This window comes from Stenella coeruleoalba (assembly GCF_951394435.1).
Source record: "Stenella coeruleoalba genome assembly, chromosome: 21".
Lineage (NCBI taxonomy): Eukaryota > Metazoa > Chordata > Mammalia > Artiodactyla > Delphinidae > Stenella > Stenella coeruleoalba.
Window position 1 is genome coordinate 24,693,491 of NC_137167.1, and position 12,523 is coordinate 24,706,013.

At 45.1% G+C, this 12,523-nt stretch overlaps 1 protein-coding gene across 5 annotated transcripts in view; it reads left to right on the plus strand.

The window, feature by feature from the left end:
* Positions 1-425: 425 nt before the first annotated feature.
* Positions 426-12,523, plus strand: part of FBXO25 (F-box protein 25) — a 59,373-nt gene continuing 47,275 nt past the window's right edge. For all 5 annotated transcript variants that reach the window (XM_079909044.1, XM_079909046.1, XM_079909045.1 and 2 more), the window contains exons 1-2: positions 426-525; positions 6,813-6,953. In XM_079909044.1, the coding sequence (XP_079765170.1) occupies positions 6,820-6,953 (134 nt within the window). In that variant the 5' untranslated portion in view covers positions 426-525; positions 6,813-6,819. The remainder of the gene's footprint in view (positions 526-6,812; positions 6,954-12,523) is intronic.

Consider the following 12,523-nt stretch of genomic DNA (forward strand, 5'->3'; position numbering starts at 1 on the left):
TACTTGGGCCTTAAAACTCAGTATACAAGGTAATGAGGTGCACAGGGGGATTGGGGGCAAATCGAAGCTGCATTCCCGAAATTCAGGTTGAGTTGGAAAGCTGAGCAGCCTGGGTTGAGCGGATTCGAGTGTCTGTCTGCAGTCGGCCCAGCAGTCACGACCTAGGTGACCTACGCCTTCTCTGCTCCCTCAGCACCTGGGGCTTCTCAGCGCCCGGACGACGCCCCCGCCTCCCCCACGAGCCCCACGGGCCGCACCCACTGCGCACGCGCGGGCAGCGGCACGGGGGGGGCCCAGGAGCGACGCCCACTGCGCACGCGCGCGCCGCCGACTCGGGGATCAGGGTAGCAACACGGCCGCGCGGAGCCGCGCTGGCCAATCAGCGCGGCTGGGGGCGGGGCTTCCCCGCGGCGCTCCCGGGTAGGCGGTGGGCGATTTCCGGCAATAAATCCCGACGGGCCGCCGTCAGGTGCCGGCTGGGGGTTGTCAGTGCGCCAGGTGGGGCCCGGACTGTCGGCGCGCCAGGTAAGGACTGGGACGCCGCGCGCGCTAGGTGGGGACTATGGGCGTCCGCGCATCAGGTGGGCACGGAGGCAGTCTGCCTGCCACACGGCGCGGCCCACCCGTCCTCAACCCCACGCCCACCCTCCGCGTCCCGCAGCCCAGCTCCCCTGCCGCCCCCGCCTAAACCCGCTCCCACCGGGTCGGCCCCCTCCTCCCCCGGCCCGGGGCCTCCCGGACCACCCTTCCCCGGCCCGGCGTCTCCGGCGTCTGCCCTCCGGCCTCGTCCTCCCCAGCCCCTCCCGCGCGGGCACCTGCCCGGGCCTGCCCTAGTCCTCCCGGCGTCTGTCCTCTGCCCCCGTTCTGCTCCGGCTCCGGCCCCTCTTCGGTTGCCTTTCTTATTTTTCTTGAGCGGACGCGTTTCAATTTTGCGTCCTTCTCTTCGCGGTAAGCTCCGTTTGGACCCTTCTCCCAGCCCTGGCCCTGCTCGGACTCATCTTGAAAGAGTGTGGGGAAATGTGCCTTTTCCTGCGGAGCCCTCCTTTCTTACGTCTTCCAAATCCTTACCTCCAGCCCTAATCACAGAAGACACGTTTTACCTTATTCTTTCGTGTTCCACTTTCCCCTCTTACGGGAAGGTTTTGCATTTCCGTGAGGCATCTGTGATTATCTCTCAGGCCTTCTTGCAGTAAACCCCATTTCTGATTCTCAACCCTCGGTTTACCATTTCTTGATGGTCTTTCTGGATCAGATTCTTCCACATTTATAAGCCTTATTCATGTTTGACCCTCAATTATTTGGAAATCTTGTAAGGAAGAGAAAGCAATAGAAAAAGCCAAATGCTTATCAAATTGAGAATCAGTCATTCTTATCTCAGAACAATGCAAATTATTTTCTCAAAATTTATGATGAAATTTCCAGTATAAGAAATACTGGAAGAGAAACTCCTTTGCCAGCTTTTTTCTCTGAATATGAAAGTGCCTTTTATTTTCACTGTAACTTGTTTGTTTCTTATCTGTTTGTAATGTGTATAGCCATAGCTCTTGCTCTACAGGTATAGGCTTTATTGTTCTGAAAATCAGTTTAGTAATTGAGGAGAGTAAGTACTGTTATACATGTAACCTTTTCAGATTTTTAGAGCTGTTTCCTGTCATGTTTTCCTTGTCTTAGTGTTTTTATATTTAGATCAATCATTACTTTAGATCATATCTGGTGATGTATGACATATAAGCTAAAAAATGTAAGAAAAAAACCCCTGCAGTTTTATGACATCTGTTTCTAATAGGGTGTTCAGGAATTGCTGTTTTAAAAATATAGTGGTAGAGCATGGATTGTGAATTGAGATTCCATGACTGTCAATCCCAGCTCCACCAAACTTTTTGCCTCAGTTTCTTCATCTATAAAATAGAGATTTAAAACTTTTAAATGCGGATTGCAACATTTCCTACCTTATACGGTAGTGTGAGGACTCAATGAGGTAATAGAGGTAAACTGCCTAGGGTGATGCCTAACCCATACTGAGATCTAGAAAATATTTGCTGCTGTTATCATTAGTTAACGGAAAGTGTACTTGTTGAAGGAAAGACATTTCTTGTCTTGTGCAGGAGTTTCCACTGGCACATGAACTTCATGAAGCCCTGTTCTCCTGCAGTGCTTCACCCCCATGTCCTGCCATATAAAATAGAGATTGAGGGAAGATCTACAGCAGATGGCCCCATATGCTCTCTGACATTAGTTGGCATGAAATGTGCACAAAATTGCAGATTGTACCAGCTATTTTACGAGAGTAGCCACTTTTGAGTAGTTGCTCTTACACATTTAATAATTTTCAGGAGTAATTTCTAGTTCTTATTTTTGTATTTGGAAATTATCAAAACAAAGGTGATTTTAATTAAATTTATAACATGATAGCAATTCAGATCTTTTAGCAGAACAGATAAATAAATACATTTCCATAAAAAATGATGGGTTGTCATCATTCCAAAAGTTTAACAGTATTTTTCAATTTGCAGACTTGTTAGAGGCTTCAGACTGGGACTATTTTTGAAAATTTGAGACCCAAGCCTTTCACATTGCAACTCGTGTGTTTTTTCTTTCTGTTTTTTTTCTTTTCCCTGATGGCTTTTTTGTTATTGTTTGTAATATCTGTGCTTCCAGAATCTCTGCTTTAGTTCATGAACTAAAGCATAAAGTATAAAGATTACATATAAGTACTATATAAGGTTATATATTATAATAACCTATGATGGGAAAGAATATGAAAAAAAATGTACATAATTGAATCACTTTGCTGTATACCTGAAGCTCACACAACATTGTAAATCAACTATACTTCAATTTAAAAAAAAGTTATATGCAAGTGTAAAGCATAAGTATAAAGATTATACACCTATATGGAATGGAATACACACATTTATTTTGAAACAAATCTTTTCCTCTGTGTTGAAAATAAAACTCTTGGAAATGTACTATTTTTATTTCCGTGGTCCATTTAGCTGCATTTCACTCCTTCCAAGCCATGGAAATATAAACACTTAGCAGCTGAAAAATTCAGGCTAACTATGTTTGTTTCTCACAGAGTTGTTAAAGTCAATATGAATGATCTGTAGGGTTTTGGTAGTTGTAAAGGAATCAATTATCTTACAGGAAACCCCTAGCTGACTCTTAACTTTACTGCAGAAACTTAGTGTAAATGTTACAGGGATTGCTTGTGAGGCCTGAATATAAGTGCATTAAGTGGTGAGTGGGCATGGTGTCTAAATAGGCAAGTACAGTGTGTGTCATCAAGTCTTAAAATATCTTGTTATCTGAGGTGTTGGTAAGAAGTTTCTGTTAAGTAGTTGTTCTTTCTGCCTCTGTTCTCCCCTTCAGTCTGTCCTTCACACCCTGGCAAATTATTGTGAAAATAGCACTGCTCACATTGCTGGATTGCTCAAAAACTAAATTATTTAGAGAATAAAGTCCAAACAATTTTGATATTCTGCGTTCTCCTAGTCCCCTTTCCAATCTGTTCTCTATTTCAGCCAGCCTATTCCGCTTATTCTCAAACATGTCACATGTATTCCTGTCTTCATTTTTTTCACCCACCATTTCTGTGATTGGTATTTTTTTCCTTTCTTCATTCACTTAAGATCTAACCGTGCTTTAAGGCCAAGCTCATGTCCTAGTTTCTCTTCAGAGGTTTCCCAGGTGGTTTGCTTTTTACTCTGAGTTTCTTTTAGTTATTCTCTCTTTACCACTCATTTAGTACTCATATTACAAGATTGCATGTATGCACATTTATATACATATGTATATATTTAATGAGAAACCAATTTTATTAATTTAAATATATGAAGACTTCTAAATTCTACAAGAAAGGAAAAAACTAAAATAATAAATTTGTAAAATCTGTGAGCATACAGATCACAAAAGAAAAAAGGAAACATACTGGGGACAATTCTTCAACTGCATCAGGAATCAAATAATATAGGTTAACAATGTCACCATTTCTGCCTTTCAGATCAGCAAGTCGTGTTCTGTAAAAATTGTCACGTGGGTAATACATTTTCATCTAATAAAAGAAATATTAAAAATAAAAATGCCTCAAAAAGTAATGTAAAATCACTTGAAATTCAAACATGCAGAGATATTCACTGTTTACATTTTGCTATATCTGCTTTCAGATTTTTTTCTGTACACACATGTATAAATTTGTGCCTGCATGTAGAAATACACAGAAGTATCACATATATTTTCCTAAAACTTGCTTTGCTTTCACTTAATATACTGTGAATATCTTTTCATGTTAACATATATTTGCACAATTATTGTTAATAGCCATTTACAATCCCAGTGTAATAAAAAATATATATAACAAAACCTCTTTTAGATATTTTATAGTTGTTACAGTTTGTTCCTGTTACAGAGAATTCTTCAAGGGACAGTTTTCTACGTAACATCCCCCCTGCCCCAGTTTTATTGAGATATAACTGACATATAGCACTATGTAAGTTTAAGGTGTACAACTTGATGATTTGACTTGCATACATCATGAAATGATTACCACAATAGGTTTAGTGAACATCTATCATCTCCTATAGATACAACATTAAAGAAAAAGAAAAAATATTTTTCCTCATGATGCGAACTCTTAAGATTTACTGTTTTAATAACTTTCAAATATAATGTGCAGCAGTGTTAATTATCGTGTTGTACATTACATCCTTAGTGCTTATTTATTTTATGACTGTTGGTTTGTACATTTTGACTGCACATATGCATATATTTTAATATATTTTAAATATACTTACATATATTGTGTGTGGAGGGGGTTTTCATTTGTTTTTTTAGTTCCTCAAGGGTTTACTGGTATACCCTTCGGGAAGGGACACATAAGATAATGACACATTTAGTCTGTGTTTATATGTTTGTCATTGAAGTAATACTGTATTTGACCTATTAGCAATATTCTGCACAGTTGCCACTTGATTTTTTTTAAACGCAGTTTAAATATGATATTGAGAGATACTTTGGCAATTGTCAGAGGTGGTCCTCAAAGACATTCTTCTCTTGTTTGTGTTTTATGAGACTAAATTTGTCGTTTAAGCATCATCTACTACATCATGGTACTTGCCTTCTTTCGTAAAAGTATTCTCTGGCTTCTGTCTGAAGCTTCATGAAAAAGTATCAGACACCTGCTATTGGAGACAACCTTAAATAATCTGGATGGACTAGACATGGGTGGTGGCTTTTGCATTTTAGGGTGATCAGTAGTTGTGAAACAAGAGTGGGAGATGAGGCTTATCAAAATAGTTTTGAAATTTAAGGAATTATTTTTAATTATCTTCTAAAGAAAGAATTTCAGTTAAACAATATATGACTGAAAAAGATGTGTTCTGATTATTACTTAGTTTAGCAAGGTTTTGAGATCCTCTTGGTACAAAGGAAAATTACTTCATACGTTTCATGTTGAGCACTTGTAGTTGACACAGGAATATTGTTGAAGAGTTATAATTTTCCTCTGAAATTTTTTTGTCTCTTCTAAGCCAGTATAAATGCCTATTTAATGGCCTATTTTTTGTTAGTTACATTAAATATATTTGGGAGATGGTATTTGAACACTTTCATCTCTTGTGTACTCTGTGATATGATGTGATATGATACTTCCACATTAGTGAAATATCCCAAATCTACGTCGTCGGACATGAGATTAATATAACACATTACTCTATGGAAACTTTTTGTTGAGTCATCAACTACCTTTTTGTAGCTAAACACGATGTATACTTTTAAATTCTTACCAAACTGGCTTCTTTATAACACTGTCCTCTCTGTTGATCATTTCTTTCTTAAACCCATTCTTCTCTTGCCTTCCCACTTCCCCTACGTCCGTGGCTCTTCCTGTTCGGTGTCCTTTCTCGCGGCTCGTCTTCACCTGCTTGTCCCTTCAATGTCAGCGACCCTTGAAGCTGGCCCCTTGGCTTTCTTCTGTCCCCACGCCGTCTGGTCTCTGTCTGTACAGTCTGGATGCTGGCGGTTTTCCTGCCTTGCTCTCCAGCCTTACCCTCCCCTCTGAGCCATTCATTCAGTGATTGTTGAGCTACCCTTGTGCGCCGGGCATCGTTCCAAGTGTTGGGATACAGAGTTGAACAAGACATCGCGTTTTCTTGAGGAAGGCAGACTGTAGCCATGTAAGTAATTTCAGACAGCATTTATTACTAGGAAGGCACTAGGCGCTGGCAGAGACCGAGTAGCCCTGAGGTCTTTGTGAAGCTCAGGTCTGGTTGAACTGTCTCCCTGCGGAGTGGAGCTTCCTTTCTCGGCCGCTTGGTGTCCTCAGAGTGCAGTCCCGCTCCTTTGACTTTGTTTGCCCCCAGTGGCCTCTCCATTCTCACTTCCAGCCACTCCCCACTCCCCCTTACATGGTCAGCCTCAGGCAGACTGGACTGTGTACAGGGCTGAGCATCAGTGTTTCATGTTCTGTTGCTTCTAATTTCTGGCATGAGTTTTCTGTTCGGTGTCATATTCCTTTTCTTCCTCACTCCCTGACTGCTTGTTCTTCAGGCATGAGCTGAGATGCCACCTCTGGGAAACCTTTCATGACACGTGCAGGGCTGGGCTAATAAATCCACCAGTCCCCATCCATCTTATTTTAGTACAACTGAAGTCCTGTGTTACCTTCAGTGTTTCACCTCAGTGTCTAGCTGGCATGTAAGGCACGTGCGGACATTTAAATATTAAGAATTGTATTCATTAAAGTTAACGAATAAATGTTCTAAATGAAAAGAAACTTACATCAATTACACATACATTTTTAACCTAAATTATAGGAGAGCTATGCCATTTTTGGGCCAGGACTGGAGATCTCCTGGATGGAGCTGGATTAAAACAGAAGACGGCTGGAAAAGATGTGAACCCTGGAGTGAGGGACTTGAAGGAGAGAATGACCGGTGTGGCGCCAGCCACGGCACGTGAGTCGCAGCTCAGCAGAGCCACACCGTCCCCGCCTGACTCTTACGGCTTCACCTGTTGGAGCCCATGACTTACTGCTTGGCTGGGAGTCCCCCCCCGCACCTGCACAAGGCTGGTGTAAGGAAACAAGTTACTAGCCAAAGTCTGAGCCTGGTAGATCGCCTAGTGCCTATGCACAGATGCTGCCGTCTTCTTTTTCATTTGAGACGTTTAACCCTTACAGTAGTCTGAGAGATAGGTATTATTCTTATTAACCTCCCATTACAGCTGAGGAACCTGAAGGAATTAAAAGATGTAGTTTTGGCGGCCTGCGTCAGAGGCCCATGGTGACAGTGGCTTGCGCGAGACAGGAGTATAGTCTTCTCTGTCAGAGGCCTGAGTTGGTGAGGTGGCCTTTAGCTCTGCCATCCCCAGAGGGTAGCCTCGTCGGCGGGGTTCAGGGTGGAGTTCTGCCCCCACCTCTGCATTGTGCTTGGCAAGGTAGAGGAAGAGGGTACCTGTACCAAACCTCACCGGCTGGAGTGGGAGCTGCAGGGCAGGCTGGGGGTTGTGGTCTTTCTCCAGATGACAGTGAGAGATTGCATGGATGCAGGAGCCGGCCCGCGTGGCCGTGGTGTGCTCACCCGCGATCCCCGTCACAAGTGTATTTGAGCATTTGGAGGACTGGGGAGGTCTGCAGACCTCTTCCTCCAAAGTGTCACGGGTCTAGTCATCCATTTTACTGCATGTGTTTATCTCACATTTGCATAACTATCAATTGTGTATTTCGAACTGACAGGTCATCTGTTTTTCTGTTAGGAATTTGGTACCTTTAGACTGGAGATTGGGGTTTGCGGTATTTAAAGCAGAAATTAATTTTATATTTAAGATTATAGGAAGGATAACACACAGTGTTTGTTGAATTTATATTGTGGCATTTCTCTGCCATTCTGAATTCTAAAATGTCAGTTTAAAAAAAGCTGTAATGCATGAAATAGAATGTTACTGCTACTTCTACACTAAGGAATTTGCATGTGTTTTTTTCCTCATGTATTCTTTATTTCCCCTCATTCCAAACATGTTGTGAATATCGAAGAATACTTTTTTCTCGTATATTCATAGAATTAGAGAAATACAATCAAGACCTGTTTTCTTTGCATGATAAACTCCATGTTCTCCTGTCTCCCTTCCCCCCTTCCCCACAGACACTCCCACTCACCCACTCCTATTCACACTTATTTGAAAATCCTTTGAAATGTAAGTGGTGCTGGCAGAGGCCTCTCTGTGTGGGTGTCCTCACAGGGACAGAGGCTGTGTCACAGCAGCCGTGGACTCTCCACAGGTGGAGTGAAGACACCTTGCTCCCATCCAGGTGCCTCGCAAGTCTGGGTGCCTTCTCTTTATACAAATGGTATATGTAATTACCAACCTTACATAAACTTTACAAACAGGATGGGACCATGGGCAACTCACTCACTCCCTGCCAGGAAACGTAATGGGACCGTTGTAAATGAATTGTTCTCAGACCCTTGCAGTTGGACTTTCAGTTTTCATCTTTATTAAGTTCATCCTGAATCTTTATCAGCTTCATCCAGAACACACAAAGATGTGTGGATCAGAGATGTTTTTGTTAATTACCTTCTGTGAACGGAGAGAGTGTTGGTCTTCCCAGCACAGTGCTTACTCCAGACCCTTCACAGTGAGGGACCAGGAGAAGGTGACTTTGCTTTGCTTGTCCACAGAAAGGATGTGGCTGTCCCCTCCTCTCCAGAGGGGGCTCCTTGGAAACAGAAGGAGCCTGAGTCCTGCCTGTGCTCCTTTGGTGTGTAGATAAATCCCTCCATGAGCCAGACCTGAGATGCCTCTGGTTTTGTGATTACACATGCTGTTGTGTGTGCTCAGTCTATACCGTATGTCAGGCATTTACTGTGTATTCCCAGTGCTGGGATCCAGCAGTAAACAGAAAGAGGCAAAACCCATGCCTGGAGGAGCTTGCATTCTAGTGGGACAGTCAGACAAAGGACAAAAGGAGCTCCGTGTGGTCTGTTCCATGTCTTAAGTGCTGTGAAGGAAAAAACCTGGGGTGGGAGGGAAGACCGTTGGGGTGGGGGTGGTACATGGAAGTGTCGCGGGGGGGGCCTCTCTGAGAAGGGTCAGCTGAATGACACCTTGGGCACCGAGAGGGCGGCCCAGGTGGGGAAGGGAGAGCAGAGACCCTGAGGCAGGTGTCATGAACTCGGGAGCAGCGGGGACAGCAAGGTGGGTGGGATGAGGGGCAGCAGGGGACCAGATGCCAGCGTGGCCATGGCTGGTCATGAAGGGCCAGATGGGTTTTCTCCGAGCTAGACGGGTCAGTGGTTTGGAGCAGAGAGGGGGCTTTTGTTCAGGTTTGTGTTTTAACAGGCTCCTTCTGGCTTTTTCGTTGGAAATGGGCTGCAGAGACGTGAGGCAGAGCAGATAGACTCATTCCTAAGAGCCTGTGTAATGACCCAAGTGAGAAATGACTGGCTCAGAGAGGATGGAGGTAGCGGGTGATGAGAAGTACTCAGATTCAGATGTTTTGCAAGTGGAGCTGGTAGGTTGCTGAGAGGTGGAGTGGGTGGGCAGTGAGGGGGGCGTCAGCAAAGGCAGGCAGGTGTTCAGCCTGTGCGGCTGGGAGGGTGGCCGTTCGTCTGATGACAGTGGAGTCTGACCATGTACCTTCCTATGCATGCGCGAGATCCTCAGGGCTCGTGCCTGGGAGTGGAGCTGCTGGGTCACGGGCAGGCCCACCTTCCATTTTCCGATGAGGTGGTATCTATTTCTGCTCCTGCTGTCAGTGCATGTTCATCTGACCACACTGCTCATCCTTTTTTCCCATTTTTTATTTCTTGGAAGTAAATCTGGGCAGAGAAGAATAAGCTCAACGTCATTAGTCAGCAGGGAAGTGCAGGCAATCTGGGAAGACACACGTCGCGGTGTGCCTGAGATCACAGTGCAATGAGGGGTCAGCAGCAGACCAGCTAGAAACGTACCGGAAGTTCCAGGGGAGTGAGACAGCCGACGTGGCCTAGACAGAAGTGTGGAGAAAGTGTTCACCTTCCAGATAAGGTGCCATGACACACCTGCCACAGTGGCTACAGTTAAAAAACAACAGAAAGTTACAGGTGCTGGTGAGGGCAGTGCCGAGTGCTGGCAAGAATGTCCTCTCGTAAGCTTGATGGGAGTGTAGAATGGCACAGCCACTTTGCTGACTAGTTTGGTACTTTCTTATTAAGTTAAACATATAGCTGCCGTATGACCCAGCATCTCAGTCCTAGGTATTTACCCAAGGAAAATGGAAGTTTATGTTTACACAGTACCTGTATGTGAACATTAATAGCAGCTTTTTTCCAGTAATTGCCAAAGCTTGGACATCACCCATGCTCTTCAGCTCTCCAGGGGAGGGCCACTCAGGAGCGAAAGGAACGAACCATTGATTGACACAACGTGATGAATCTTAGTTTCATCTTGCTTAGTGAGAAAAACTAAACCCAAGAGGCTTCATATTGTGTGAGTCCATTTATATGGCCTTCTGGAAAGAGAGGTGAAAAACAGACCAGTGGATGCGAGGGGTCTAGAGGTAGGGGAAGGAGTTGATTACACAGATGGCAGGAGGCTTTTTGGGGAGTGGTAGAGCTGCCCTGTAGGGAAGGCGCCAGTCCCTTTACGACTCTGCATTTGTCAAAACCCATAGAGTTGTGCAGCATGAAAAGCAAATTTTGCTCTCTGTAAATCTTAAAAAAAAAAAAAACCAACCAGGATGTGTGTGACGGGGAGCTGCTCACCCAAATGATGTAAACTGTGACAGATGGATGTGATTGTGTTACAGACGAACCCCGTAACCACACTGAGGTGGGTGTGGAAGAAAGGAGCTGACCTGGGAACTTGGGAAAACCATGTTGACAGGATATTGTCAGGCTATAGACAGACACTCTAGGTGGGAATTGTGCTTCTCATGCCCCAGGGTGTGGGTTAGCAATTCTGAAACTACTTTATCATGTATACTAGGGTTAAGCAGAGTGAGTAAATAAATGCAGATAATGACAGCCAGATCTCTCACTTTGGAGAAGGAAGTCACAAAATCATGCTAGACTGTACCTTGTGGTGCTGGATTGGTGGTGGTGGTGTCAGTGTTACTCAAGCGGTTGTTGCTCTTGTGGGTGGGTGGGTAGATAGGGATCAGTGTGTGGGTGAATTAATATAACATGTTCCCCAGTTCTGTCTTCTGGGAGGCCAAGAGCGGTGGTGCCCCAGTAGCAATGAGCAGACTGAACACCAGGATCTTTGTTTTGAAGGGTTCCTGGGGAAGTGGTTGATTCCAGAGCTGGGGTACGGAAATATAAGCTGAGCCTAGAGCATCTTGTGGTGTCCAAAAGTAAGGAAATACTTAAAAAAAAAAGGGGGGGGTGCGGATGGGAATATGTCAGATGTCAAAAGGGCAGAGGCCAACCTGAAAGCAGTCCAGTGGCCAAAGCTGGAGCCATTTGAGCAAAAAGCAAATAATGGTGGTATTGGATTATAACTCAAAGGAGAAGATAAATACCCCTGAGTTTATGGGGATATAACACATGAATAAGTGGGGAAGAAGGGACAGCTCTTCCTGACAGAATAATTCCAGTTAGTGAATGTGGAAGGAATAGGGAAGTAGAGTGTCACCATTAGGACACCACAGTAATGATGGCTGCAGGCAGAGTCCACTGATAGATGCTGAGATTAGTGGGTGAGATGTCAAGGAAGAACAATATTTGCAAAGCATCCTCCAAAATATCTATGAATTCACAAAGGGAAAACAGTAGCTTTACAGTTGAGAACCTGGCAGATCCCACCTTAACCGGGTGATCCAGGTGACGTGACCAGGAGCAAGACACAGGGGCAGCGTGTACCCTGATCGCATAGGTCCGGATGGGGTCCTGGAACAGCGAAGGGCACCAGCGGGAGGCTGGCGAGACACAGGTCTGTGGGCGAGTCAGCGGTACTGTGCCAGCATCCACTCCTGGCTTTGGTTGCCGTCCTGCATTCATGTGAGATGGTGGGGAAGCTGGGGGAGGGGACTTTGTACTATTGCTGCAACTCTTCTTGAAGTCTAAACCGATCTTTGAAAGTTGCTTTGAAAAGTCACCATTGAGAACATCAACAGTCAAGCCAGTGACCGGGAGAAAGTATCGTGTTTTGTCAGCTGTCACTAAGCTGTTTTCTGGGCCCCGTTCTACCTGCTCACACCTCCCTGTGACGCTGCAGCCGGTGGGCCCTGCTAGGCCCTGCCTGGGGAGGGTGCCACGGGGCCTGTGGGGTGGGACTGGGGCAGCTGCTGCCGGGGCCTTTCTGTACCTGTCCCCCCAGGTCGGCAGCACTGGACTGTCCCTCCCAGCTTTTCTGACATTTGCAGACCTGGCTTATCGTGTCCCTTCAACACCAGATGCTGGTGCCCCCACCCCACCCCGCAGGTGGATCCCAGGCCCTCGAGGCTTCTCATCTGAGCTCAGACTCCAGCACCAGCCAACAGTGCTTCCTCCTGCTGCTTCCAGCCTGTGCCCTTCGCTCTCCCAGTGCAGTGTGGTGACAGCTGTTT